The sequence below is a fragment of the Dromiciops gliroides genome, chromosome 5, assembly GCF_019393635.1.
Source record: "Dromiciops gliroides isolate mDroGli1 chromosome 5, mDroGli1.pri, whole genome shotgun sequence".
Taxonomy (NCBI): Eukaryota; Metazoa; Chordata; class Mammalia; order Microbiotheria; family Microbiotheriidae; genus Dromiciops; species Dromiciops gliroides.
In genome coordinates, this window is record NC_057865.1 from 94754546 (window position 1) to 94780491 (window position 25946).

A 25946-nucleotide genomic window follows, 5' to 3' on the forward strand; every position below is an offset into this window, starting at 1 on the left:
CCTTGTTGGTCCTAATGAGGCTGGGCAGGAGAGGACCAGGCTGAAGCACTTGCTCAAATGACTGAGGTAGGACAGTATGGTGGAACAGCACAGGCACTAGACTAGAAGTCAGGGGACCTGAGTTCTGGTCCTGCCTTGTGACTTCAGGTAAGTTACTTAGTCTCCCTGTGGTTCAGTTTCCTTATCTGTCAAAGGGGCATAAGGCTATCTTGATCTGTGATCCATCACCCGCATAGGTGAAGATCTGGGGTATCTGTTCCAGTGGACAAAGGAGGTGGTGAGGGTAAAAGGAGAAAAAGAGCCTAGAAAGTGCTTTGGGAAAGTCTAAAGCACTATTCAAAGACAAGGTGGTGCCACCACTTTAGATCCCATCCCTTAACACATCCCTCTCTCTCTCCTACCTGCAGTGTACGTGATTGTCCCTTCAGGCCTCCATGGGCCCTGGGGATCCCTGGCTCACCACTCCCAGGTAATCCTGGGGTCCCCACTTCCCTTGTTCTGGATCCATGGATCTATCCAGTAAAGGAGGGAGCAATGGGAGGGTCCCCTCCCTATCCCTTCCTTGGTTAGGTCTGAGAAGCATTGGCTGGGGTCGAGGGCTGACCCAGGTGTTCAGTCTGAGACTTCTGCCCCAACACCTTCTGAAACCGTTCCCGATTCTTGGGCTGGGTTCTGCTGGCAGCCCCTTTGGTCCATGGTCCACTAGGTGAGTGAAGACCTAGGCTCTCCATTCAGGCTGGGAAGGGTGGGTCAAACATCCTTGCCCAGCTTTCAAGGGGTCTGATCTGGAGTGCAATTAAGGTCCCCAATCCCCAGGACCACATGAGGGGTATGAGGAGGGGGAGAGTTACCAGTAACTTTTAATACTCCTGTCTGGCTCCCCATCCCATGCTTCCCTAGAAGGTTTCAACCATCCCTCTTCCTCCAAGCCTCATTCCATCACTGGATTCCCCCGCCCAAGCCCCCCATATTCCCCCACCAATACCTGCCCCACCCCCACCCCTCAGCACTGGCCTAGTCCCGTTCCAGTGCCTGGTGGGGCCGAGAGGTCCCAAGGCTGGCGCTATGCACCCGAAGATGGTCCTTGAGTGACTCCTTATATCGGAAACTCTTGCCACACTCACTACACTGGTAGGGCCGCTCGCCTGTGTGGATGCGCTGGTGTTTAAGCAGATTTTGCTTCCGGATGAAGCTTTTACCACACAGGGCACAATGGAAAGGCCGCTCACCGGTGTGTAAGCGTTGGTGGTTCTGTAGGTGCTCCTTGCGGCTATATGTCTTCTCACACTCAGAGCATTTGTAGGGACGCTCACCCCTGTGGGTCATCTGGTGACGGATCAGGCCTGAGTGGCAATTGAAGCTCTTCGCACACTCAGCACACTCAAAAAGGCCGATCTTTTGGTGTGGCTCCGGTGGTGAATCATCAGGCTCTTTCGTACATCAAACGTCTTGCCACACTGAAGACAGAAGTGGGACTTGTCTTGTCCAGGAGAGAGGAAGTGGCTCCGCTGGTGCTCAGCTGCTATGCTGCTGCCATCACCACCACCACCCTCACCTGCTGGGCTCCCTGGAGTACTGTGGAGGCCTTCACAGAGGCCCCGTTCCCTTGGGACCATTGGGAAAAGGTCATCTAACATCCCACCAACTCCCCGGCTGGGTCCCCCACCTGGATTCTCAGTGCCAGGGAGTGGGGTTATATTCTGCTGGTGGGACTGGTGCTGGGATACAGGTAGGGTAGAACTCTTGACCATTAGCAGCCCATCACCTAGGAGAGGAAAATGATTGAATAAATTATAACAGTAATAATGATGCCAAGCACTTCATTCTTTCAAGGGCTTTCACATAGATTATCTCATTTGATCTTAATAATCTTAAGAGAGAGGTAGTCCATTATATTGATATCCTAATAATGATAATGATAACAATCCTCGTAATGCCAATATGATGCCTACTGTAATAGAAGTAAACCTAGGTTTTCAAAGTCCAGCCCTTCTGGAAAGCAATTTGGAACTACACTCCCAAGTTATTAAATTGTGCATATCCTTTAACCCCACTATATCACTACTAAGTCTATACGCCAAAGAGATCAAAGAAAGAGGATAAGGACCCATTTATACCAAAATATTTATAGCAGCTCATTTTGTGGTAGCAAAGAATTGGAAACTAAGGGGGGTGCCCATCAATTGGGGAATAACTGAATAAGATGTAGTATATGAATAATAATAATACTAATAGTAATGGAATAACTATTGTGCTATAAGAAATGATAAAGAGGATGGTTTCAGAAAAACTGGGGCGGGGGGCAGCTAGGTGGCACAGTGGATAAAGCACTGGCCCTGGATTCAGGAGGACCTGAGTTCAAATGTGACCTCAGACACTTGACACTAGCTGTGTGACCCTGGCCTGGGCCAGTCACTTAACCCCCATTGCCCTGCAAAAAAAAGAAGAAAAAGAAGAAGAAAAACTTGGGAAGACTTGTATGAACTGATACAAAGCGAAATAAATAGAACCTGGAAAACAATTTATACCTCAACAACAATATTGTAAAGATAATCAGCTTTGAAAGACTTAGTAATTTTGATTAACACAAAGACCAACCATAATTCTAAAGGACTCATGATGAAACATGCTATCCCCCCTCCAGACAGAGAATGATAGACTCAGAGTACAGACTGAATCATATTTTCCTTTCTTTTCTTTTCTTTCTTTCTTCCTTGGGATATTACTAATATTTGTTTTGTATAACTATACATATCTGTAATGAGTTTTGTTTTTCTTGCTTTTTCAATGGGTGGGAGAGGTGGAAGAAGGAAGGAAATAATTCAAACTGAAAATAAAATTGAAAAAAGAAGTCTATGTCAGCACAGTGCAAGTACTGGTAGGAACTACTGATCTGCACATGGTTCAATATAGGCCTAACAATGAACTGTTCCACTGTCACTGAAGGACCAGTCCTAAGAATAAAGTGCTGCATCATTAGGTTAGGTGAAGAGTGATGAATTTTTCACCAAAGAAGAACTACTTACAAGTTTTGGGGAGATTGGCATTTTTTTTTTTGCTGGCCAGAAAACAGCCCAAAGTAGTCAAGCTTTCCTGCTGCTAAGGTATGATTAATAAAGGTATGGGACTAGGTGGGTTGGAGAACCTTTTTGTTTTGAGTCAAATTCATTTGCTTACTGCCCCAGAGAGAATCTTGGGGATAACTATCCCTATATTAGATAGTTTTTGGTATTACAGGGTTCTTATCTCACCTAGATGTGAAGGTACAAAGGAAGAGACTGACTCAGCCTGGAGCCCTTTTCCTGACTTGCATTAGTGTGATGGCTATGGCTAAAGAGTTGTTAGTCATCTCCACCAAGGAGATGTCTTTGCCACTATGCCTCTTGGGAGACCCTAAAGAGATCAGCCTAGAAGACAGTGGCAGGGAATAATGCCTATGTGCCCAGCAACTACTTACTAGAACAACACTTAGCTGATTAAATTGGAAGCTCTCTGAGAGAAGGGACTGCTTTTTGCTTCTTTTTGCATCCCCAGCACTGAGCATAGTGACTAGCACATTTGTTGTTCAGTCGTTTCAGTGATGTCCGACTCTTTGTGATCCCATTTGGAGTTTCTTGGAAAAGATACCGCAGTAGTTTGCCATTTCCTTCTCCAGTCCATTTTAGAGATGAGGAACTGAAGCAAACAGGGTGAAGTGACATGCCCAGGGTCACACAGATAGTGAATGTCTGAGGCAGGATTTGAACTCGTCTTCCTGGCTGCAGCGCCTGGCACTCTATCATTGCACTTCCTAGTTGCCCTGCCTGGCACATAGTAGGCACTTAATCAGTGTTTATTGACTGATTTATACTACAGGCCAGAAGTCACCAAGAGACCAACAAACAATGTACCTGTAGTCATAGGAGGAAAAATCCTCCTCAATAGGAAATGAGGTCAAAAGAGACTAAAGTGAGCAATTTTTAACTTCTTTCATTTTTTCATTTATTCAAGTTTTCATATACAAAATGACTAATATGGTACTTTTATATAACCATACATATATAACTTACATCTTGATTGCTTGCTGCCTCAGGAAGGGGGAGGGGAGGGGAGGGAGGGAAGGAGGGATAAAAATTGGAAGACAAAACTATAAATATCAATGTTTATTGCTTAAAAGAAAGAAATTTGAGAACCTTTTCCCCAATGATTAGTGCTTATAACACCAGGAATCAGCAACAGATCAAAAAAAGGCAGAGACCACCTGAAGGTCTAAAGGAACAAGTCCCAACCAGAAGAATCTAAGGACCCTTGGGAGAGGGCAGGGCAATGAGGGTTAAGTGACTTACCCAGGGTCACATAGCTAGTAAGTGTCAAGTGTCTGACGCTGGATTTGAACTCAGGTCCTCCTGAATCCAGGACTGGCGCTTTATCCACTGTGCCACCTAGCTGCCCCCAAGGACCCTTTTTTGGTTTTTTTTGGTTTTGTTTTTTGGTTTTTTGCAGGGCAATGAGGGTTAAGTGACTTGCCCAGGGTCACACAGCTAGTAAGTGTCAAATATCTAAGGTTGGATTTGAACTTGGGTCCTCCTGAATCCAGGGCTGGTGCTTTATTCACTGTGCTACCTAGCTGCCCTGGAACCATTTTAAATAGTAAATGTTTTTCCTTATTTGAAACCAACAATCAGCAAAATGAACTTCAAAATATCATCCAATAAATTTGGCTTCAGACAAAAAAAAAACACAAAAAATTTTTAAAAAAAAAAGCTCATGAAAGGGCTTATGACCTGAGAAGTTTCCAGGATGGGCCCTGCATGGAGCCGACTCAGTGAGAGTAGGTTGGTAACACCATCTCGGGAGCTGTGGATTGGAGAGGATGTGGTGCCACAGGGTAATCTGAACCTGAAATAGCTATTCTGGAGGTCTCATGTGTGAGCCCAGGTGCTACAAAGTATGTGAGGGGAAGAAGCATCTATTAAGTGTCACAGGCACTTTACAAATGTTATCTCATTTGCTCTTACTCTGTGAGGTGGATATTATTATGATCGTCATTTGACAGTTGAGGAAGCTGAGGCAAAGTAGAAGTTAAGTGACTTTTCCAGGGACACACAGCTAGGAAGTGCTACAAAGGCGTAAATGGGCTGTAATCTAGTAGAGGGAATACTCATACCAGTGAAATCACAGATCCTTGAAGTAGGGTGGTAATAATAACAGCTCACATTTGTATAAGCACATGAAAACTGATACATGATGTCTTCACAGCAATGGTGTAGGGTAGGTAGTACAAGTATTCTCTTCACTTTCCAAATGAAGAAACTGAGGTTCAATGACTTGCCCAAGGTCACAGAATCTGGTAAATGGCAGATCTGGGATACAAACTGAGGCCTTCTAACTTTAGACGATTCAACTACAGCTGCCCTACACCAAGAAACTATTTGGATTCTTCATTAAATCTGGGCATCTCCTTTTTCAGAAGTTATAATTTAGCTTCTTATAATTCTATAATAGGGCAGCTGGGCAATACAGTGATATTAGATATTAGATAGAGGACTGGACTTGTCATAACGGAAGAAGACTCATCTTCCTGGGTTCAAATCCAGCCTCAGACCCTTACTAGCTGTGTGGCCCTGGGCATGTCATTTCACCCTGTTTGCCTCAGTTCCTCATCTGTAAAATGAGCTGGAGAAAGAAATGACAAATCACTCCAGCATCATTGTTGAGGAAACCCCAAATGGGGTCATGAAGAGTCCAACAAGACTGAAACGACTGAACAACAACAAACTCCATAATGAGCATAGCACTAATTGCCTCTGAGATGGCCTGTGATGAAAACTCGAGACAGTTTGTGGGCCAGTATTGTTTGGCAAGGGTGGTGGCTGTTGCCCCCATGACTCCTCACTCTCAGCAAGAGCTGAAGGTGGCCTTTTCTTGCTGGGTTTCTGGCAACTAGCAAGTGGGAGAATATGAAACTGAGACTTCCTTATCTGCGCCTCGGAATGTTACCCTCCAGGTATATACTGAGTGGGCACTCCAACTTCCAAGAAGAGCTCTTCCTTCACATTTGCTCCTGACATTCAGTAAGACCTTTGCAGCGTCAGCTCGAGCCTTTGTCCCCAGGTCCCCACAGGAGATTCACTCACCAGTGCTGGCATCAATGGCCATGTCCCTTTCCATTGAATCTGGGGGGCCCCAGGGATATGGCTCCTCTTCCTGTTTGATCCATGATAGAATATCATGTGCTGAGATCAGAGATTCTGGGCATGTTGGGGAAAAAAAAGGCAGCATTAGCTTTGGCTGATGCCTAAGGAGTACCCCAGCAAAGTACCTGAAACTCTTGTCAGCCAATGCCATTTCAGCATTCAGAGCTGGCTATGCTTATCCCTCTCTGAATATGTTTGCCAGCTTTGGCCTAAAGTGCATCCACAACCAGCAGCACCCTGGGAGGTGGGTGGAATAAGGACAGTCACCTGCATTTGACTCAGGAGAAAATGAGGGATCAGAGAAGTCAAAGTGTCTTGACTTGCTCCAAGGCAACAGTCGGCCGCTTCTGACCGATATTCTTTCTACTACAGGATGGAGAAGAAAAGCGAATTGATGAGAAACTTCAGTGTTTTGAAGAACAGAGAGAAAGGGAAAAAAGCTGATCCCTCGTAGTTTCTAGGGTTTGATTAAATGATTAATGAATAAGCAGCAGCAATAAAGGAATGAACCAGTATATTGGGTACTATGTTCCCTAGGTTCCCTGAGGGCAGGAGCAGAAAAAAATCCTCAACAGGACAATGAGGTCAAAAGATAATGAAAAAGCCTATACCTTGGAAAGAGGACTAACTTTGGAGTCAGAAAACCTGAGTTCAAATTCTACTTCAAACACCTGTTAGCCATGTGACCTTGTTGGCAAGTTACTTGACCACTCTGTCCCTCGGTTTCCTCATCTGTGGGATGAGCAGAATTGGACTAGATGGTTTCTGAGGTCCCTTTATGTTCTCTATCTATGACCCTAGGATCCCTCTCTTGGGGACCATGGGCTATTTTCACTACTTTTCAGGTTTATGGTTGTATAATTTAAAGAATAAACAAACAAGAAACAAATAAAAACAACAAATAATCAGCAGCAGAAACTATAGGATTGAAGAGAAAAGTCACTAGTAACATCTGCAATTAAAAATAATAACGCTTTAAGAAGTCATCATAACTGATCCAACCATTATGGAGAGCAATTTGGATTATGCCCAAAGGGCGATAAAGCTGTGCATACCCTTTGACCCAGCAATACCACTTTTGGGTCTTTTCCCCAAAGAGATCATGGAAGGGGGAAAGGGACCCACATGTACAAAAATATTTAGAGCTGCTCTTTACGTGGTGGCAAAGAATTGGAAGTTGAGGGGGTGCCCATCAATTGGAGAATGGCTGGACAAGTTGTGGTATATGAATACAATGGAATACTATTGTGCTGTAAGAAACGATGAGCAGGAGGAGTTCAGAGAAACCTGGAGGGTCTTGCGTGGGCTGATGATGAGTGAGATGAGCAGAACTAGAAGAACATTGTACACAGTAACATCAACATTGAGTGTTGATCTACTCTAATGGACTATATTCTTCTCACCAATGCAATGGCACAGAAGAGTTCCAGGGAACTCGTGATGGAAGAGGATCTCCAAATCCAGGAAAAAAAAAAAAGAACTGCGGAGTATAGATGCTAAATGAACCATACTATTTCTTTTGTTTTTGATGCTGTTGTTTTTTTTCTATTTTGAGGTTTTCCATCATTGCTCTGATTTTTTTTCTCTTATAACATGACTAATGCAGAAATAGGATTAATGTTATTATGTGTGCATATATATATAACCTATATCAGATTACCTGCTGTCTAGGGGAGGGGGGAGGGAGGGGAGGGAGGGAGAAAAATCTGAAATTGTAAAGCTTGTATAAACAAAGGTTGAGAACTATCTTTACATGTAATGGAAAAAAAATAAAATACTTTATTAATTAAAAAAAAAAGAAGTCATCATAAAGGATGGGCTAAGGTGTTGTGTTTTCCTTCTGTCCTGGATCAGGGAGCAGTTTCCTTGTAGTAATCAAAGTGGTGAAAGCTCAGAGCTAGCCACAAGGAAACCTAGAGTTTTCTCTGGCTTCCTCCTTCTGCAAAATAGAGGGAGACAGCTACAGTTTTGTAACTATCAAGTAATACACTTTTTTTTTCTTTTTTGCAGGGCAATGAGGGTTAAGTGACTTGCCCAGGGTCACACAACTAGTAAGTGTCAAGTGTCTGAAGTCCTCCTGAATCCAGGGCCAGTGCTTTATCCACTGCTCCATCTAGCTGCCCCCAAGTAATACACTTTTTTTTTTTTTTTTTGCGGGGCAATGGGGGTTAAGTGACTTGCCCAGGGTCACACAGCTAGTAAGTGTCAAGTGTCTGAGGCCGGATTTGAACTCAGGTACTTCTGAATCCAAGGCCAGTGCTTTATCCACTGCGCCACCTAGCTGTCCCCAAGTAATACACTTTTAAGGTACTATCTCACTCTTCTAGCTCAATGAATTGTCAACCAGAGGAGTTTCTACATATCTTTTAATCTTCCAGAATATGTACCCAACAAAAGTTTCCCATGAGCAATTCTTATTAGAATTAGGGTCAGTTACCAAAGAGGGAAGTTATTCTTTGACACAGACATGTACAGAACTATTAGAATCTCCTTTTCTTTTTTTGTCCTGGCTGTTTCAAAAAATGAGATATTAGGCTGTATTAAGCACTACAGTTAAATGATCACAGCAATACACTGTTCTGGGGATTAGCATGGTATGTTGGAAAATTGATTACACTAGGAGTTGGGAGATCTTAGTTCAAGTTTAAGTAGCCCTGTCACTTACTTGTCATGTGATCTTTTGCAAGATTTTACTTAACCTTTCTGAGCCTCAGTTTCCTTATCTAGAAAATGAGGAGTAAATGATCTCTTAAGGCCTCTTCTATTTCTGATATTCCATGATTCTCTGATTTTTATGAAATCTCCCCATGAATGTTGTCATGCTTAGAAATTCACTCTACCTCTATAACTTACTCAAAAAATCAAATTGGAATTTCTCTTTGCTTTAGATATTTTGAAATAGCTTGTTGGCCAAATCCAGTAAAATCTCACCACCAGACTTTTATGAAAATAGATTTAACATAATAGCTTGTGCTTAGTATTCTGTAATCAATGAGCTTTTCCTCACCTGAACTGGGGTCTGTAGGAATGTCCCTTTCCTCCAAATCTTGCTGATCCCACACACAATGTTGCTCCTCCTGCTTAATCCGGGATAAGATGTCCTGGGTAGAAATTGGGGAGTCTGTTGTGGGGGAAAAAAGGCATTAACTTGTTTCCTCATTTCCTACTCCCTATTAGAGTTGGTTATGGTCATATCAAACCACCCCTATTTTTCCTTTTGACGAATTAGAAACAAACCGAAGTAGGATACAATTCAACCTGAGAGGCAAGCTGAATTGCCTCCTTTCTTTCTTTTTGTTTTTGTTTTTTTTAGTGAGGCAATTGGGGTTAAGTAACTTGCCCAGAGTCACACAGCTAGTAAGTGTTAAGTGTCTAAGGCTGGATTTGAACTCAGGTCCTCCTGACTCCAGGGCCAGTGCTCTATCCACTGCGCCACCTAGCTGCCCCCTTTCTTTCTTTCTATTTTTATCCCTTCACTTACTCTCTAGCTAAATTGTACCACTTGTCATCCCTTTTACAGATTCAGCATTTTCCCACTCTATATCTTGAGTCAGGCCATTCCCTATACTTGGAATGCCCTCCTTCTATCTCCCCTTTTTGAAATCCTACCTATTCCTTAAGACCCAGTTCAGATACCACTTCCTCCATGAAACTTCCCCTGATCTGCTTTCCTTCCTCCAACTCACTCCTTTGCCTTTTTCATTCAATGCTGCAATATATTGCTGAATTACTAAACATCAGTGTGTGTTTCACAACATTTCCCCCCCCCCAACCAGATTATGAGCTTCACATAAAGGAGCAACAATGTCTTAATTATCTTTGCATCTTCCTCAGTACCTAACACAGTGTTTTGCATGAAGTAGGCATTTTATAAAAGACTGATGAATGAATGACAATTTCCAGCCAAACAAAAGAAGTTACTCCAATGACCCACAATTCAACTTTATGTTTATTCTGGTTACTTTTGCTGAAGATCTTTCCAAAATGTATTCTGAAACAATATGTATGCTGGACATAACCGATTATTAGTATGAACTTCTAAGTTTCTTTTTTCAAGCCCTGAATCCCCTGCCCAGTTATTGATTATATTATACTTCATACAGAGATGCCTTTGTGTGTGACTGAAGTGCACAAAGCCTTGCCCCTACCCCAAATGGGCTTGGCTACTGTGCTTTTTTATATGGTTTTTCAGCCCAGGTTTTCTAGTCCTTGACTTAGTTCTCCACTGTCACCCCTCATTGTTATCAGTGAGTCCTCTGTATCTTTTTTTCTATTTATTAGTGCTAATATATATATATTATTTAGGAAACTCTTCTATCTTTCTCTAAAAAACAGGTAGGCAAAAACCACTTAATATAGTGATCTTCACCAATGATACATTCTGTTTTCTATTTTTGAAGTGGACCATTTTCTACTTTTCTGATTTATCACTTATTAACAGAAAGTGCTTTAATCATTGGAACACAAACTGTCCATTGCATTTGACCTGAGTTTTGCTGCTTTCTATTGTGGTCTTCCTTTAACATTATTTTCTTGGCTTTTCTTTGTTCACCTTGCACCAGTTCATACTCTTCTCAGGTTCCTCTGAATTATTAATATTTGTCATTTCTGACAGCACAACATTCTATGCCAAGATTTGTTTAGCTGATCTCCAATTGCCAGGCACATAGTTTGTTTCTGGCTCTTTACTATTTTAAGCAGAGTTGCTCTAAATATTCAGGTAGAAATGGGTCCTTCTTTCTGTTATTGACCTCCTTTGGGTATAAACTCAGTAGTGGTATTTCTAGGTCAAAAGAGATGAAAAATTTAGTTACACTTTTCACATAATTCCAAATTGTTTTCAAGAAAGGTTAGATCAATTCATAGTCCCACCAACTGTGAATCACAAAATCACAGAATTGGAGAGCTGGGAAGGAAAGCTCAGAAGCCAACTAGACTAACTCATGTATGAAAGGAATTCCCACCAACTCCCGCATGACAAGCGGTCATCCAGCCTCTGCTTGTTCAAGGTGGTTCATTCCACTTTGACATAGCTCTTGAGTTTTAGGAAGTCATTGGGGTTTTTCTTTCTTTCCTTTTTTTAAACATCAAAACCAAAATTGGCCTTTTGCACTTTCTGCCCACTACTCCTGGTTCTGCCCTCTGGGGCCAAACAGAACAAGCTGAATGTTTTCCCCATGTGACAGCCCTTTAAAACTTGAACACAGTTATTGCATCTTCCCTGAGTCTTCTTTTCTCCAGCCTAACATGTCCAGTTACTTTTCTGATAACATTCTCCAACTTATCAATGACCTTCTTAAACTGTGGCATCCAAAAGGTCTGAGGAGGTTAGAGTACAGTGGGATTATCATCTTCTTAGTCCTTGAAGTTATGGCTCTTAATGGAGCTCAGACTTTCTGACACTGCTTTCTTCTTCATCAGTTTGACAATAGATGCAGAGCATTTAACTCTAATAAACAGCTAATGTTTATATAGTACTTACTATGTGCCAAGTGTTCTGCTAAGCACTTTGCAAATATTATCTCATTCGATCCTCACAACAACCCTGGGAAGCAGGTGCTATTGTTATCCCCATTTTACATAACAAGAAACTGAGTCAAACAGAGGCTAAGTGACTTGCCTAGGGTTTAAAGTGAGATTTAAACACAGGTCTTCCTGATCCAGGCCCAGTACTCTATCCACTGTGCCACAAAGTTGCCCATTTACTAATGTGTCAAGCATGTGAAAAATACTGATAGGCAAAAAGGCATAACTCAGCTATTTCAATTTGCATTTCTCTGATTATTAATTCTTTTTTTATAGGTGTTGGTAGTTTGCATTTCTTTTTTAGAAAACCATTCACATCCTTTAACCAAACTATTGGGAAGTGGTTCTTAGTCTAAAATAATCTGTGTCATACTGCTACAGGTTTGGGATTTCAGAATTTTATTAGAGGTGTCTGATAGAATATTTTTCCCAATCAATTTCTTTTCCAATTCCAGTTTCATTGATTTTGTTCTTGTCTCCTTGGCAAAAGTCTCTTAAATTGAATATATCTGAAAAATAACTTATTTTGTTTATAATCTTCTTTATCTGGTATCTCCTTAGGAATATTTCCCCATATCAGTTGTGAACAATTGGAAGATGACTGAAAGAACTATCTATGTACATGGCTAGGATGCAATGCTATTTCACAATGAAAAATGACAAACGTGAATTTTTTCAAATGGCAAGATTTGTATGAACTGAGGTAGAACAAAATCAGCAAAAGGAAAAGAACAATATTCACCCTGACTAAAACATAAATGAAAAGGTCACTAAAAGGAAGCTGAACTCCAAAGAATAACTAACAAAAGTCCCAGAGAGCAGATAATAATCATACCTACCACCTCATGGCAGAGAGGCAAGGGACCCGAAGGATGGAATGCTGCCTGTATACGCTTGTATACATGGTCAGGTGTAGTCGTTGGATCAGTTGTTTTTGCCTGTTTTTCTTTGTCAGGAGGGTTCATATGGAAGGAGGGGGGAAGGGAATTGTTGAAATTCTTGGGATATAAAGACTAAAGGTATTGATGAAATATATAAATATATATTTAGAATATATATTTAGAACTCTTCCTTTCTTTTGTCCCATTGCTTCTATTCTTCTATTTCATGCTACCTTAATCTGTTAACTTGTTTAGGATGATTTCTTAAAATTTTTTGATGCTAAGAGGCTTGAACAGGGGCAAGGTACATGGCTGTTGCCATTCAAAGCACAGAAAACTTCTCCCTACTGTTGGAGCAGCTGGGAATGGAGCGACAATAATAATACCTGACATTTCTGTAAGACTTTAAGATTTGTGAAGCACTGTTATTCCATTTGATGCTAACAACCCAAGAAGGTAGGTACTACTATTATTCACATTTTACAGATGAGGAAACTGAGGCTATAAGAGGTTGACTGACTGTCCTGGGGTCACCCAGATATTGAGTATCTGAGGCACAACTAGAATTCATATCTCCCAGACTTCTAAGTCCAATGCTCAGTCCATTTGGTCCCCTAGCTGCCTAGAATTGCAATTCTACCAGGGCATTTAGGTCCTCCAACCCATAGGCAGATTTCTGGAGTATGAGACATGGATGATTGAGACGAGTTTTAACAAGGAGGGAATGAAGTGTTGATATTGGAAAGAGAGTTGAGCATTAATCAGGGGATGTGTGATCAAAGGAATGGTGATGCCTTAAGAGATATGAAAATACGGCTTGCATGTGGGGAAGGACCAAGGGAATCTGGGAGTTATGGCCACCCTGCAGTGGGATGTCATCTACCTAATGTTTGTGGGGTGTTCACAGGTGTTTCTCTTGATTGCAAATTGAGGCTTGGCTGCCCTGTTATCTCCACAGATTGGTCCTTTGGGGAACACATAATGATGGCAGCTTCGTGATCAGACCCAGTACTATTTGTCTGACCTGTGTCGGCTGAGTTTGTTTCCGGTGGCCTTGAAGAAGAAAAGTCCCTTGGGTGAGGAGGTAAGAGGAATCGGGCATTCTTATACCACTGCCTTGGTGAAGGTCTGGGGGTAGTTCCCCACTTCTACAAAGTGAAATGAATGAGCTTTGTGACAACTGTTATCCTTGGCTTTTAAGATGTTAGCACTTACAGGATACATAATCGATGGTTGAACTTGCTAGAAATATTACCTGTAGAGAGACTTTTGCATGTTATCAACATGAATCCCAAAAGCTTAGGGTAGAAAGGCATTTTGTAGGAGGTGACTGAGCCCCGACCATGCCTACAGCATCCATTGACAGTGCCCATTTGGGCCCTGGTTGCCTCCCTGACTCCTTTTCTTCTCCCTGAAGTCAACAGATGTTCTTTCCGCTCACTTACCAGTGACAGTGTCCGCAACAACTTCTCTTTCTTCTGAGCACCTCTGAACCCTGGCACACAATGGTTCTTCCCTCTTCACCTGAGAGGAAGCAGCTGGTGCTTGGATCAGAGCTTCTATGGCTAGGAACAGAGAATTGCATCATTTCATCATTACTTTCTCCTTTGTACTTTTTCTCAATTATCATTTCCATGATGGAGAGTAGCAGCCAGCTGGCAAAACCACAGAGAAAGTATATGCCTAAAACTGGATTAACAGAATAAAATGGGGAGCAGACTCATGGGGGAATCCTGTACAACAAAGAGACATGGAAAGGGTTAGTGGTCATCCTAATAATGCATGACATCTGTAGAGCATTTTAATGTTTGCAAGGCACTTGACATGCAAATATTTCCTTGGCTGCTCCTAACCACACCTTGAGAGGCAGATGACACGGGCATTATTAGCCCCATTTGACAGAGGAGGAAATTGAAACCTAGAGACTTACCCATGGTCATAGAGCTCCTTAGAGCCAGAGGAGGTATTCAAAGGCAGGTCTCTCAGTTCAGTGCTCATTTCAGGATACCTCCCTGCCTCTCAAAGTGGGAGACTATCAGAGGAAGGGTGTGCCAAAAACAGGATTATGCATGAGCAGGACTACTGGTTAGTATATTAGTTAGAGCAGGGTTTCCTAACCCTTCCTTGTGTCAGGGACCCCTTTGGATATATCCCTCTATGAATAATTTTTTAAAGCATAAAACCAAATACATCAGAAACCAATTATATTTTATTTTTATTTTATATTTAAATACAACTATCAAAATGTTTAAAACAAATAAAAACCAGGTTCTGGGATCCTGGGTTGAGAACTTGATTTAGAGCATGGTACCAATGAGGCTGTGGGTTTCATCCCCATGCAGGCAGCTAGCTGGCTTTGCTCTTTCCCCAAACAAAGACTGTCTTCCTAGCACTAGCCAGATTTCCTGTAAATGCATGCTATCAGTCACAAAGAAGACAGAGGGGAAGAGAGTGTAGGGCTACTTCAATACAAACCCATTCTTTCTATAGGGGAAAGCACATGTCCTACTTATGGTGGCTCAGGAGCACCATCTTTGTATAGGTAGCTAGAGGCAGGTAGGTGATATAATGGATAGAGCTCTCAATCTGGAGTCAGGAAGACTTGAATTCAGATCTGGCTTCAGACACATACTAGCCATGTGAACCTGGGCAAGTCACTTAATTTCTGTCTGTTTCAACTGCCTCTCTCCCTCAACTGTAAAGTGAGAGTAACACTTACCTCCCAGGATTGTTATGAGGATCAAATGAGATAATAATTGTAAAGCACCTTGGACAATGCCTGGCATACAGCAATCATTTAATCCATGCTTGTCTCCTTCCTTCCTCTATGAAGACAAGCCTATCCTAAAGCACTCAACGGATCTCACTGAAAATTAAAACTAGGTCGCATTGTACTGAAGAGTTACCAGAGAGTGGAAGAAGGGGAAGAGCTGGGACCACAAAGGCATGATGTTTGGAGAACACTTTATCTATTCCCTTGGGTAGTGGTGGGAGCAAAGTATGGGGCATAGAGATGGCTTCTGTCTCAGAGTTGCCCTAGGCTGTATTTTTATTTCCATGCTTTCTTCCATGCCCTGCTCCCCCAAATCTCTGAAGTAAGTTATTTTTTATTTTTTAATTATTATTATTTTTTTTGCAAAAGGGTCCTGGAAAGTAAATGCAACCCTAAAGCAGTAACTACGTTATGTGGGCTAAAACTCTTGATTATAAGCAAAAGGGACTAGGACAACCCACTCAAACCAAGAAGCAACTGAGCTTTCTAACTGCTAGATGCTTGCCTATAGAGGTGCCCACCTGCACTAGGATCCATTGGGATTTCTCTCTCCTCTGGGTTATGTTGTTCCCACACACATGGTTCTTCCCTTGGCTCGACCCGAGACTGGACATCTGGCTTGGGCACTGAATTCTCAGCACCTGTGAACAAATTTGATGGGAATGAATGCACATTCAGGAACATTTACCAAGTAAACTATGTCCAAGGCAACAACTAAGACACATGGCCCTCTCTCTGCAGGTTCCATTCATGAAAACTCCAGGAAAATATGTGAATCAGAGAAATCATCAAAATGAGTATAGAAATGGGCAAATCTCCAGCAGGGAGGACAGTTCATCTCTAAGAAAACCCACTGATCAAACTGACTTTGGTTTATTCTGAGACTATCAGACTGGAGAAAAGAGGCAGGCGGAAGCAGAAAGATCTAAGTAATGAGCTCCTTAATACCATATTCTTTAAGGAAGATGACTGCCCTCACCCATGAACAGGCTGCATGCTGCAAGGACCTATAGCCATGATCCTCAGTGGGAAAACTCCCTCAGAGATATAACCCTTGGAACCTCTACTCCTCTTTGAAAAAGAAAGTAGTTTGTATAAATATTCAATTGTAAAACCTAATTACTTTAGATTGACTTGCTAAGGGTAGGAAGGCCAATTCTTAATTAATGATAAGTCAAAGAAAGGGCTTTTACTTACTCAAACTAGAGCAACCAAAATATTAAAGGCAGATATCCTTAGAGGCACTTCTTTAATAGATAAATAAGACCCGGAAAGACTTGTATGAATTAATGCAGAATTGTGAACAACTTATATAGTAACAACATTGAAAGATTTAAGAATCTTTTTTGGGGGGGCAGGGAAATGAGGGTTAAGTGACTTGCCCAGGATCACACAGCTAGTGTTAAGTGTCTGAAGCTGGATTTGAACTCAGGTCTTCCTGAATCCAGGGCTGCTGCTTTAAACACTACCACGTAGCTGCCCCAAGACTTAAGAATCTTAATTAATGTAATGATCAACCATGATTGCAGAGATCTGCTGCATGATGAAGTATGTTCCCCATTTTCTAAGAAGTGATAGACTCAGGATGCAGATGGAGACATAAACTTTCTGGGCATGGCCAATGTAGGAATTTGTTTTGCTTGATGATGCATCTTTGTTGTAAGGATATATATATATATATATATATTTTTTTTTTTGATGGAGGGGGAAAAGGTAGGAGGGAGAAACAAGAGATTTTTGTTAATTGAAAACAAATGAAATTTAAATCTTTTTAATTTGAAAAAGAATAGATGAGAGACATGTAGTTAGCATATCAGTCATTTGGATGAAAACACATGCTTCTAAAGTGTTTGGAAATAGTTTGTTCTCTTTTACAGTTTCAATATTCCCCTGGAAATCCTTTTTGTTCCCCACTATTCATTTGCTTAATAAACCCTTCATTCAGAGATAGGGCAAAGATAAATGTCAGCCCAGTTTCTCTGCAAAGGATCATAAATTCTAAGTAAGTGGGATCCAAATTAATGGGATTTTACTGTACTTTAAAACTGATAGTGATGTGGGACTGATATCTTATAGCAGGAGATATTCTTTTTAGTAACTCTATTCTAATTACCATATCAGTTTTAAACAAGTTGTCCCTCCAAGATATGCTAGGTGCTTTGGCTTTGGCTTTGCTATTTTTTTTCTATGAATAGAGATTTGGTGACATCTTCTATTTGCATAGGGCTTTACACTTTTCAAAATGTTCCCACAGGGGAGGACTCTACCCCATGATTTCATTGGTATAAGGAACTCCCAGTAAGGAAAACCCTTTTATCAATGTAAATTCGCAAGTATTCAGCAACTTACAGTCTTAAAGAGCTGCAAAACTGAGAGTTTAGGTGTGCTGTCCAAGTTCACAGAGCCAGGATGTCAGAAAGGCCACAGGAGCCTACCTAGGCCTTCTTGCCTCCCAGGATGGCTCTCTATCCACTACCCAATATTGCCTCTGTCCATAGACACAATCTTCATTTTCATCCTTAAACCACCTCTATGAGGCAGAAAGGCATTCTCTCCACGACACAGAAGAGAATACTGAGGCCAGGGGAGAGAGCCTGGGCCAAGGCCATCCTGAATGCTACTCCACTGCTCCCCACATTACGTGGGGAGTTCTACAGCCTCAGTCAAGCACAGACAGAGAGGAGAGAAAGGCCGCTTTTACCTAGTGACATTAGGGTTTTGTAGTTCTCCTTCACGAGGTTGTTGTAAAGCTCTTTCTGCCATTCGTCCAAATTCTTCCACTCATCCTCAGAGAAGTAAACGGCTATATCGACAAAGGTCACAGGCACCTGAAATGGCAAGGATGCTACCTCAGTATCTCTGGGAACCACTCCCCTCCACCTTTACCTACTTCCTGCTGGAACCAAGTGCAGACTCTGTAGTGAGGCCCTATCTAACATGGCTCCAGGCTCCCACCTTTCCCTCCTTATTTCCCAATGTGTCCCTTCCACTCCAGGTGGCATCCCTTTCTCTCACCCTTCTGACTTCTGTGACTTTGTTTACACTATTTCCCTTGCCTGCAAAAATTCTTTTTTTTTTTTTCTGGGGCAATGAGGGTTAAGTGACTTGCCCAGGGGCACACAGCTAGTAAGTATCAATTGTCTGAGACCAGATCTGAACTCAGGTACTTCTGAATCTAGGGCTGGTGCTTTATTCACTGCACCACTTAGCTGCCCTGCCTTTTTTTTTTTTTTAATGGAAGTCCTACTCCTTCTTCATGGCCCACCTCAAGTTCCACCTTCTCCATGAGCCTTCCCTGACCACGGTAATCCACAATGAACTGTCCCCGGCAATAGCAATTACTTCCTGTATCACTCATTTTAATTGGTCTGCAAGCATTCATTAAGGGTTTACTATGTATAAGGCACTGTGCAATGTGCTTGGGGTTATAAAGGTGGTGGTGGGGAATAAATAGTTCCTGCCCTCAAGGAGCTCAAATTCTAATAGGGGAAACACAATGTAAATATCTAGGTCCACACAAGCTATACAGAGTAGAAGAGGAAGGTGATCTGACAAAGGGTGGCACCAGCAGTGTATGGAGGAAGAGGAGGAGGAGGAGGAGGAGGAGGGAGGGGAGGCAGGAGTGGTAAGGATGGAATTTTAGCTCAGTCTTGAAGGAAACCAAAGAAACTAACAGACAGAGCAATCCAAGCAATGGGTCAGAGTCCAGGCACAGAGACAGGTGGACTGGTAGAACTGGATCAGTTTGTGGAGGGGAGTGAGGTGTGAAGAGGCTGGAAATGTAGGAAGGGGCCAGGTTACAAAGAACTTTAAACACCAAACAGAGGCCTTTATATTTGATCCTGGAGGTAACAGAGAGCCACCGAGGCTCACTGGGCAGGGGGCATGGGGTGGTGGAGGTGACGTGGTTCTACCTATTCTTTAGGAAAAACACCTTGGCAGCTGAGTGGAGGATAAATTGGGGTGGGGGGTTAAGATGAGGCATGGACACCAGTTAGAAGGTGCCTGCATGGGGACAGCTAGATGGCATAGTGGATAAAGCACCAGTTCTGGATTCAGGAGGACCTGAGTTCAAATCTGGCCTCAGACACTTGACACTTACTAGCTGTGTGACCCTGGGCAAGTCACTTAACCCCCACTGCCCCGCCAAAAAAAAAAAAAAGAAGGTGCCTGCAGTACTCCAGATAAAATGGGATGACAAACAGAAGGAGGGTTGTGACTGGATGAGTGGCGAGAAGGGGACGGGAATGGATGAGAGTTGCTATGTAGACAACAATAAGATTTGGCAACTTCTTGGATATGTGGGGCCAGTAAGAGTCTGAGGAGTGAAGGATAACAACAAGATGGCAAGCCTGAGTGACAGGGAGAATGGTGGTGCCTTTGGCAAGAGAAAAGAAGTCTGAAAGGCAGGAGGATTTAGGGGAACACACACTGCTATGCTTTACTTAACTTTCTGTGTAGAGTGGGCCCCTGAATGGAAGTCCAATGTGATTACAATATAATTTTAGTTTGTGAGAAATAATTATAACATATCTTGGGGGTGGGGGAACCCAGTGTTCTCCACTTCTTTCTCAGCCCTTTCTCCTCCCCGCCCCTTCAGTTCTCCTTGAAAGCAAAATTACATTGAATCTCTTCATCTGGGTCAAGTGCAATCTAAGCTTACAAAGAATCTTAGGTGGAGACAGATCTGTTTTATCTAGATAACCAAAGGGGGTGTGTGTGTGTGTGTGTGTGTGTGTGTGTGTGTGTGTGTGTGTGTGTGTGTCGGACATTCTTTGAATAGATAGTCCAAGGCTAGAGATAATGTCTCAGTGCAGAGGTCAATCCGTGCCCCCCCCATTGTCTACCTATTATTTCAAGGGTATAAAAACCCTGTACCCCATCACCATGGGGTCTTTGGTTTGAGACACAGCCATTGACCAATTTTTTTATTAATAACCTGCCAGCATATTAATAAAATGATCAAATTATCTAGAAACTACGTCTCATATTTTTAATTGTCACAATTTTTGGAAGTGGTTTCAATCACCCAAGCACAATGAAGTCCTGTTATAAGGCAAGATCAGGTCACAATGAAGGTCAAAGCACCTTCAAACAGGTAGTTATAAGTTTCTCACTGGAACCTGGAAGACCGTTTATGCTTATATATAAAAGATATGTATCATTACATATATATATATGTGTGTGTATAGAAAAATATATCTAAAGATATATCAACCATTTCATACACATTTCCTATTTTTCTATTCTTTGTACAGGGAAATCTTTATATGTTTGTTCAGTTCATAATGGTATAAAAGGAAAACTAAAACAATAAAACAAAAACAGAACCCTCTTCCCCCAAAATACGTATGTGATCTAACTCTGGAAGTATGCCACACTGAGGCCTTGATTGTGTTATAAAAGTTAAAAATCAATACCATAATGGTGTCCTGAAAATGGGGCGTGTACTTTATTCCTCAAAAAAGGGAGAATTAGAGGGCAGCTAGGTGGCCCAGTGGATAAAGCACCAGCCCTGGATTCAGGAGGACCTGAGTTCAAATTGGACCCCAGACACTTGACACTTAATAGCTGTGTGACCCTGGGCAAGTCACTTAACCCTCATTGACCCGTTTAAAAAAAAAAAAGGCAGAATTAGTAGCTAGATCATTAGCAGGATTTATGATGACTAAACAGACAGGAGAGTGAAAATGTCTTTTTGCTAACCAAAGGAGCCAGTCTGCCCAGAAAGTTATCTGCTCCAAAGGGTCTTGTTTAGTAATTGTTTAGTAGTTCTAAATACTATTTCTTTTTGTTGTTGTTGTTGTTGTTGTTTTTGCAGGCAATGGGGGTTAAGTGATTTGCCCAGGGTCACACAGCTAGTAAGTGTCAAGTGTCTGAGGCTGGATTTGAACTCAGGTACTCCTGAATCCAGGGCCAGTGCTTTAACCACTGCGCCATCTAGCTGCCCCCCTAAATACTATTTCTAAATTGTTTAGTGATTCTAAAAAATCTTAATTGGAATGATTCACTTTAAAAAACATTTTCATAAACATTTTAAAGTTTTGATTTTCAAATTCTAATGAAGCACTTAAAAAAACATTGCTGCTATGAAATATAACTTTTATTTCACAAGGAGCTATAAGGATGAGTGTTGGGGACTGCTTCAGGAAAGGGAGGTCTTTTTCTGAGCTAGCAGGGAAATTTTGCTGGCCAGAGCCTCTCTCCAAGTAGTTGCTTGTATATTCATTAAGTGATATGTCTGATCCAGGGATGTGCTAGAGCCAGCTCCAATTGGCCTGAGAGAGCAGATTGTTAAATTGTCAGTGTGAGCATTTACACCTAGGAAACCAGCAAATGCTACAAAATCAGGGTTTGATTTCTTGTTTTATGGCTTCTCTAGACTTAAGAAAATGATGGAGAGAATGTTAACAATGCAGATTAAACTTAAAAGTGTGTCATGTGAAACTCTCTTCCTACCACTTTCTGGAGAGCTGGTTATTAAACATTTGCCAGAATACCCCTGTGTGTCTGGCAGATTTGGCTAAAAAAAAAAACTAAACCCAGTAGGGGCAGCCAAGTGGCACAGTGGATAAAGCACCGGCCCTGGATTCAGGAGGACCTGAGTTCAAATCCCGCCTCAGACACTTGACACCTACTAGCTGTGTGACCCTGGGCAAGTCACTTAACCCTCATTGCCCTGCCAAAAAAAACAACGAAAAACCAAAAAACCCAGTGGATTGTTTCTCTTCCACATAACTTTAACTGAGCCTTCATTTCCACTTAGAGATCAAGGCCATATGATATGGATTCCTAAAATTTTTCTTGTACTTCTTTCCTCCTATTTTAGAGGAATAAATACCCCTCTCTCCTTGCCAAGGCTAATTCCCTTCCCTGTGCCTTTGGTTCCACCTCCTTCAGGACCTTAGTCCATCAATTACTTTTTTTCCCTTCCCCTTTCAGTCTCCCCCTTTCAACTTGCTTCTTCTTCTCTGCCCATAACCATGCTTAGGCTGCCCTATTCTCAAAACAAAACAAAAAAACAAACCTTCCCTTGACCTTTCTTATTTCCTCTGGACTTCCATCTTTACTTTTACAGTGAGATTAAAATTTATATACTCTTTTACCTCTATTTCCTTACAATCTATTTGCTTTTTAGTCAAATAAAATCTAGGTTCCCTTCATCCAATCCATTCTGCTCTCCAGTACCAGATGAAGCTTCCTAAAATACAGTTCTGATAATATGTCTCTTATGCCAGAGGTGTCAAATGTCTATGTGGCCATGTGGCCCACAACACTCCCAAGTACTGCCCAAATCAGATTAAAATTGGGAAAAATTTAACAGCATAAATACACTAAAATACAGATCCTATTACGTTTTAGAACTACGTAAAGATTTGGGCCATGGGGACCCTAAGGTATAGTTAGTTTAGTGTCCTGCCCCCATTTCTATTTGAGTTTGATACCGCTGTCCCACAGCACCCCCTCAAAGCCTCAATGGATGCCTGTTGTCTAAAGAAAAAAGAGGCCTCAACTGATTTTTCTAGTCTTGCCTCTCACTACTACTCTACACACATTCTATAGGCAATGAGGATCAATGGGAGGTTCTGGAGCGACGGAGTATCCTAATAAAGTCATACATATTGCTTGCCTGTCTCCCCCCACCATGTGACACAATTCACAGCATACCTTGGGGACCTCGCCCTTGCTGCCCGGGGGGAGACGGAGGACCCAGAAGTTCCTGTTCCTCAGTAAGTTCTCCATGTTCTCCAGCCTCCTCTGGAGCAGCCCGTACTCCTGAAGTAGGGTGCCCAGCATCGCCCACTTGCTCTCCATGTGGTTCCCAAACTCCACCGCCGTCTTCTCGCAATCGGCAAGCTTCTTCTCAGCTGTCCCTGTCCGCCCCTCCAAGTTCAGCAGCTGGCTGGCCTGGGCATCCACCTTCCTCTCCACGGCCTGAATGGCAGCCACCACAGTCCACAGGGAGATCTCAGCCGTGGGCAGCTGGGGCTCCCTCATCATGCGGTCGGGGTAAACCGGTGCCCTCTCTGGGAAGGCAGGAAACTGGAAGGGCATTGGGCGCCTGGTGTCCATGTCCCATTCTTGAGCCTGATGACAGGGGAAGAAAAGAGAGAGATGAGGAAGAGGATCTTTCTGAAAAGCAAGAGAAGGCTGGTTTAAGTAAAAGCCTCGGAGCAGGAGTTGGCCATTCAGCATCAGACGCTCCTTGCCACCATCACATACCCTTCTCCTTGCTTACAAGATGTCTACCATCACTCACCTTCCTCCCTGCTTCCTACAAGTTCACTCAATATTTCTACCACCTTTGTTCTTGTAAGAGTCACTGTCATCACCACCATCTACCCCCTGGGAAGTCGAGAAGTATAATGTTCACCAATCTGACAAGTCACTTGGAAATAATGCGGACCTTCAGCCTAGACTGTCAGATATTACTGTCTTTGAATAGGATGGCACTTTCCCTAAGGGCTGGGCATTACAACCATTCATACTTGTCTAACGTACAGAGCAATGCACCTTTTCACACGTGCCAGTGTGTGGGCAGCAATAGAGGGTTGTGCTGAGAGGGTACAATGAGTAGACTAGCTTGACTGTAGCAACAAATGAAGGATAGATTACTTTGAGCATATTCTATTAAACAAAGCAAGATATATATATATATATATATGTGACATATTTTAGAAAGATTTCCATCTAAAATACTTAAAAGAATTAAACCTCCCCCATCCCCCATCCCCAGACATTTTTGGTGCTTTAAGAGGTAGGCTTTGATTACCTGAAAAATTCACTTACTTGATTTTTGAAGGTGTCAGATCAAGGAGGCAATTTTCTTCATGTAAGTGTACACACATGCAAGCATGAATACACACACACACACACACACACACATAAATACATACATACCCCTCTTAGCAGCCCAGGTGATATGAAAACCACAGATACCAAGCCAATGGCCTTTTGCATGACTAAAGGGTCTGCCAACACTAGGAAACCAGCTAATTCCAGCTCTCATCCCATGTGCCCCTACTTTAGTTCCTCAAGGTGATTCAGTTTGCATTCTGCTGGGTCAGGAAGGAGGAAAACAAGGGACAAATGGAGGAAGGGAGGAAGGAAGGAAGGAAGGAAGGAAGAGGAGGGAGGGAGAGAAGGGAGAAAAGGGAAGGAAGGGAGGAAGGGAGGGAAGGGAGAAAGGAAGAGAGGGAAGAAAAGGAAGGAAAGATGGAAAGAAGGAAGAGGAGGTAAGGAGAGAAGGGAGAAAAGGGAAGGAAGGAAGGAAGAGAAGGGAGGGAGAGAAGGGAGAAAAGAAGGAAGGAAGGAAGGAAGGAAGGAAGGAAGGAAGGAAGGAAGGAAGGAAGGAAGGAAGGAAGGAAGGAAGGAAGGAAGGAAGGAAGGAAGAGAAGGGAGGGAGAGAAGGGAGAAAAGGGAAGGAAGGAAGGAAGGAAGGAAGGAAGGAAGGAAGGAAGGAAGGAAGGAAGGAAGGAAGGAAGGAAGGAAGGAAGGGAGGGAGGGAGGGAGGGAAGGGAGGAAGGAAGAGAGGGAAGGAAAGGAAGGAAAGATGGAAAGGAAGAGGAGGTAAGGAGAGAAGGGAGAAAAGGGAAGGAAGGAAGGAAGAGAAGGGAGGGAGAGAAGAGAGAAATGGGAAGGAAGGAAAGAAGGGAGGGAGGGAGTCCTGGACGGGGCCTGGGGTCAGGCAGGGTGCTGGGGCAGCCCTGCCACATCCCCGCCAGGCCCAGGGGTTCTGGAAGACCCCACGGCCCTTGCTCAGGTGTGGCCGGCAAGGAGGGCAGAGCCCCCCCCCTCCCCCCTCCCCCCTCCCCCAGCCCAAGTTGTTCGCCGCCCCTCTCCTAGCAAGGTGGGCCCTGCTCGGGGGCAAGGGGGTAGGGCCTGCCCTGGAGGTCCAGAGGCCTTCTCCTCTGCAGCCAGCTCCTTCCCCTCGCCGGGCCTCAGTTTCCTGCTCTGTAAATGGGGGGTGGGGAGGCCCTCTCTCGGGGCCGGCGGCGGTGGCTTCCCCACCCACAGCTGGGGGGGGAGGCAGAGGCTGGGAAGCGTCCCCGGGGCCCCCACCCCCAGACGCCGGCCTAGGGGCTGAGGCGGGGGAGGGGGGGCGTCCGCACCTGCATGGCAGGAATGCCCTCGGCCATCTCCCCTGCTCGCGGCGCGCCGGGCTCCTGGGGGCAGACCTCGTCGGGGGGCAGCGCCTGGGCCCAGCTCCAGCTCGCGCTGTCCAGTCCCAGGCCCTGGATGGCCAGCTGCTGGGGCTGCGGCCGTGTTGACACAAACTGCATCCTGGGAGTCCTGTTCCCCTCTCAGGCCGGCCAGCGAAGGGAGGAGCGGTTCCCAGCCTCCTTCCCCCTCGCCGAGGCCGGACAGCTCCATCTACAGCCCGTAGGAGCAAACAGTCCCCCCTCGGCTCCCCCCTCCCCGCGGCCCGCGCGCCTGCCTGCCTGCCTGCCTGCCTGCCGGGGCTCCCGCGCCCGGCCCCGCCCCGCCTCCCGGGCCTCGAGCCTCGGCGTGGGCATGGGGGCCCGAGAGCGGACTTGGGATGCCCCCAGCTTGGGGATGGGGGTCGGAGAGCGGACCCGGCCTGCCCCC

The 25946-nt window shown here is 43.6% G+C and overlaps 1 protein-coding gene across 1 annotated transcript; it reads right to left on the bottom strand.

Annotated features, from left to right (window-relative positions):
- Window positions 1-1001: 1001 nt before the first annotated feature.
- On the bottom strand, window positions 1002-25789 carry ZNF282 (zinc finger protein 282). The gene is given in 9 exon segments (XM_043965221.1): window positions 1002-1386; window positions 1389-1765; window positions 6117-6230; window positions 9184-9297; window positions 14029-14148; window positions 15878-15997; window positions 18058-18184; window positions 23025-23444; window positions 25469-25789. Coding segments are annotated over 9 exon segments (1935 nt in total). The 5' UTR covers window positions 25640-25789; the 3' UTR covers window positions 1002-1014.
- Window positions 25790-25946: the final 157 nt, after the last annotated feature.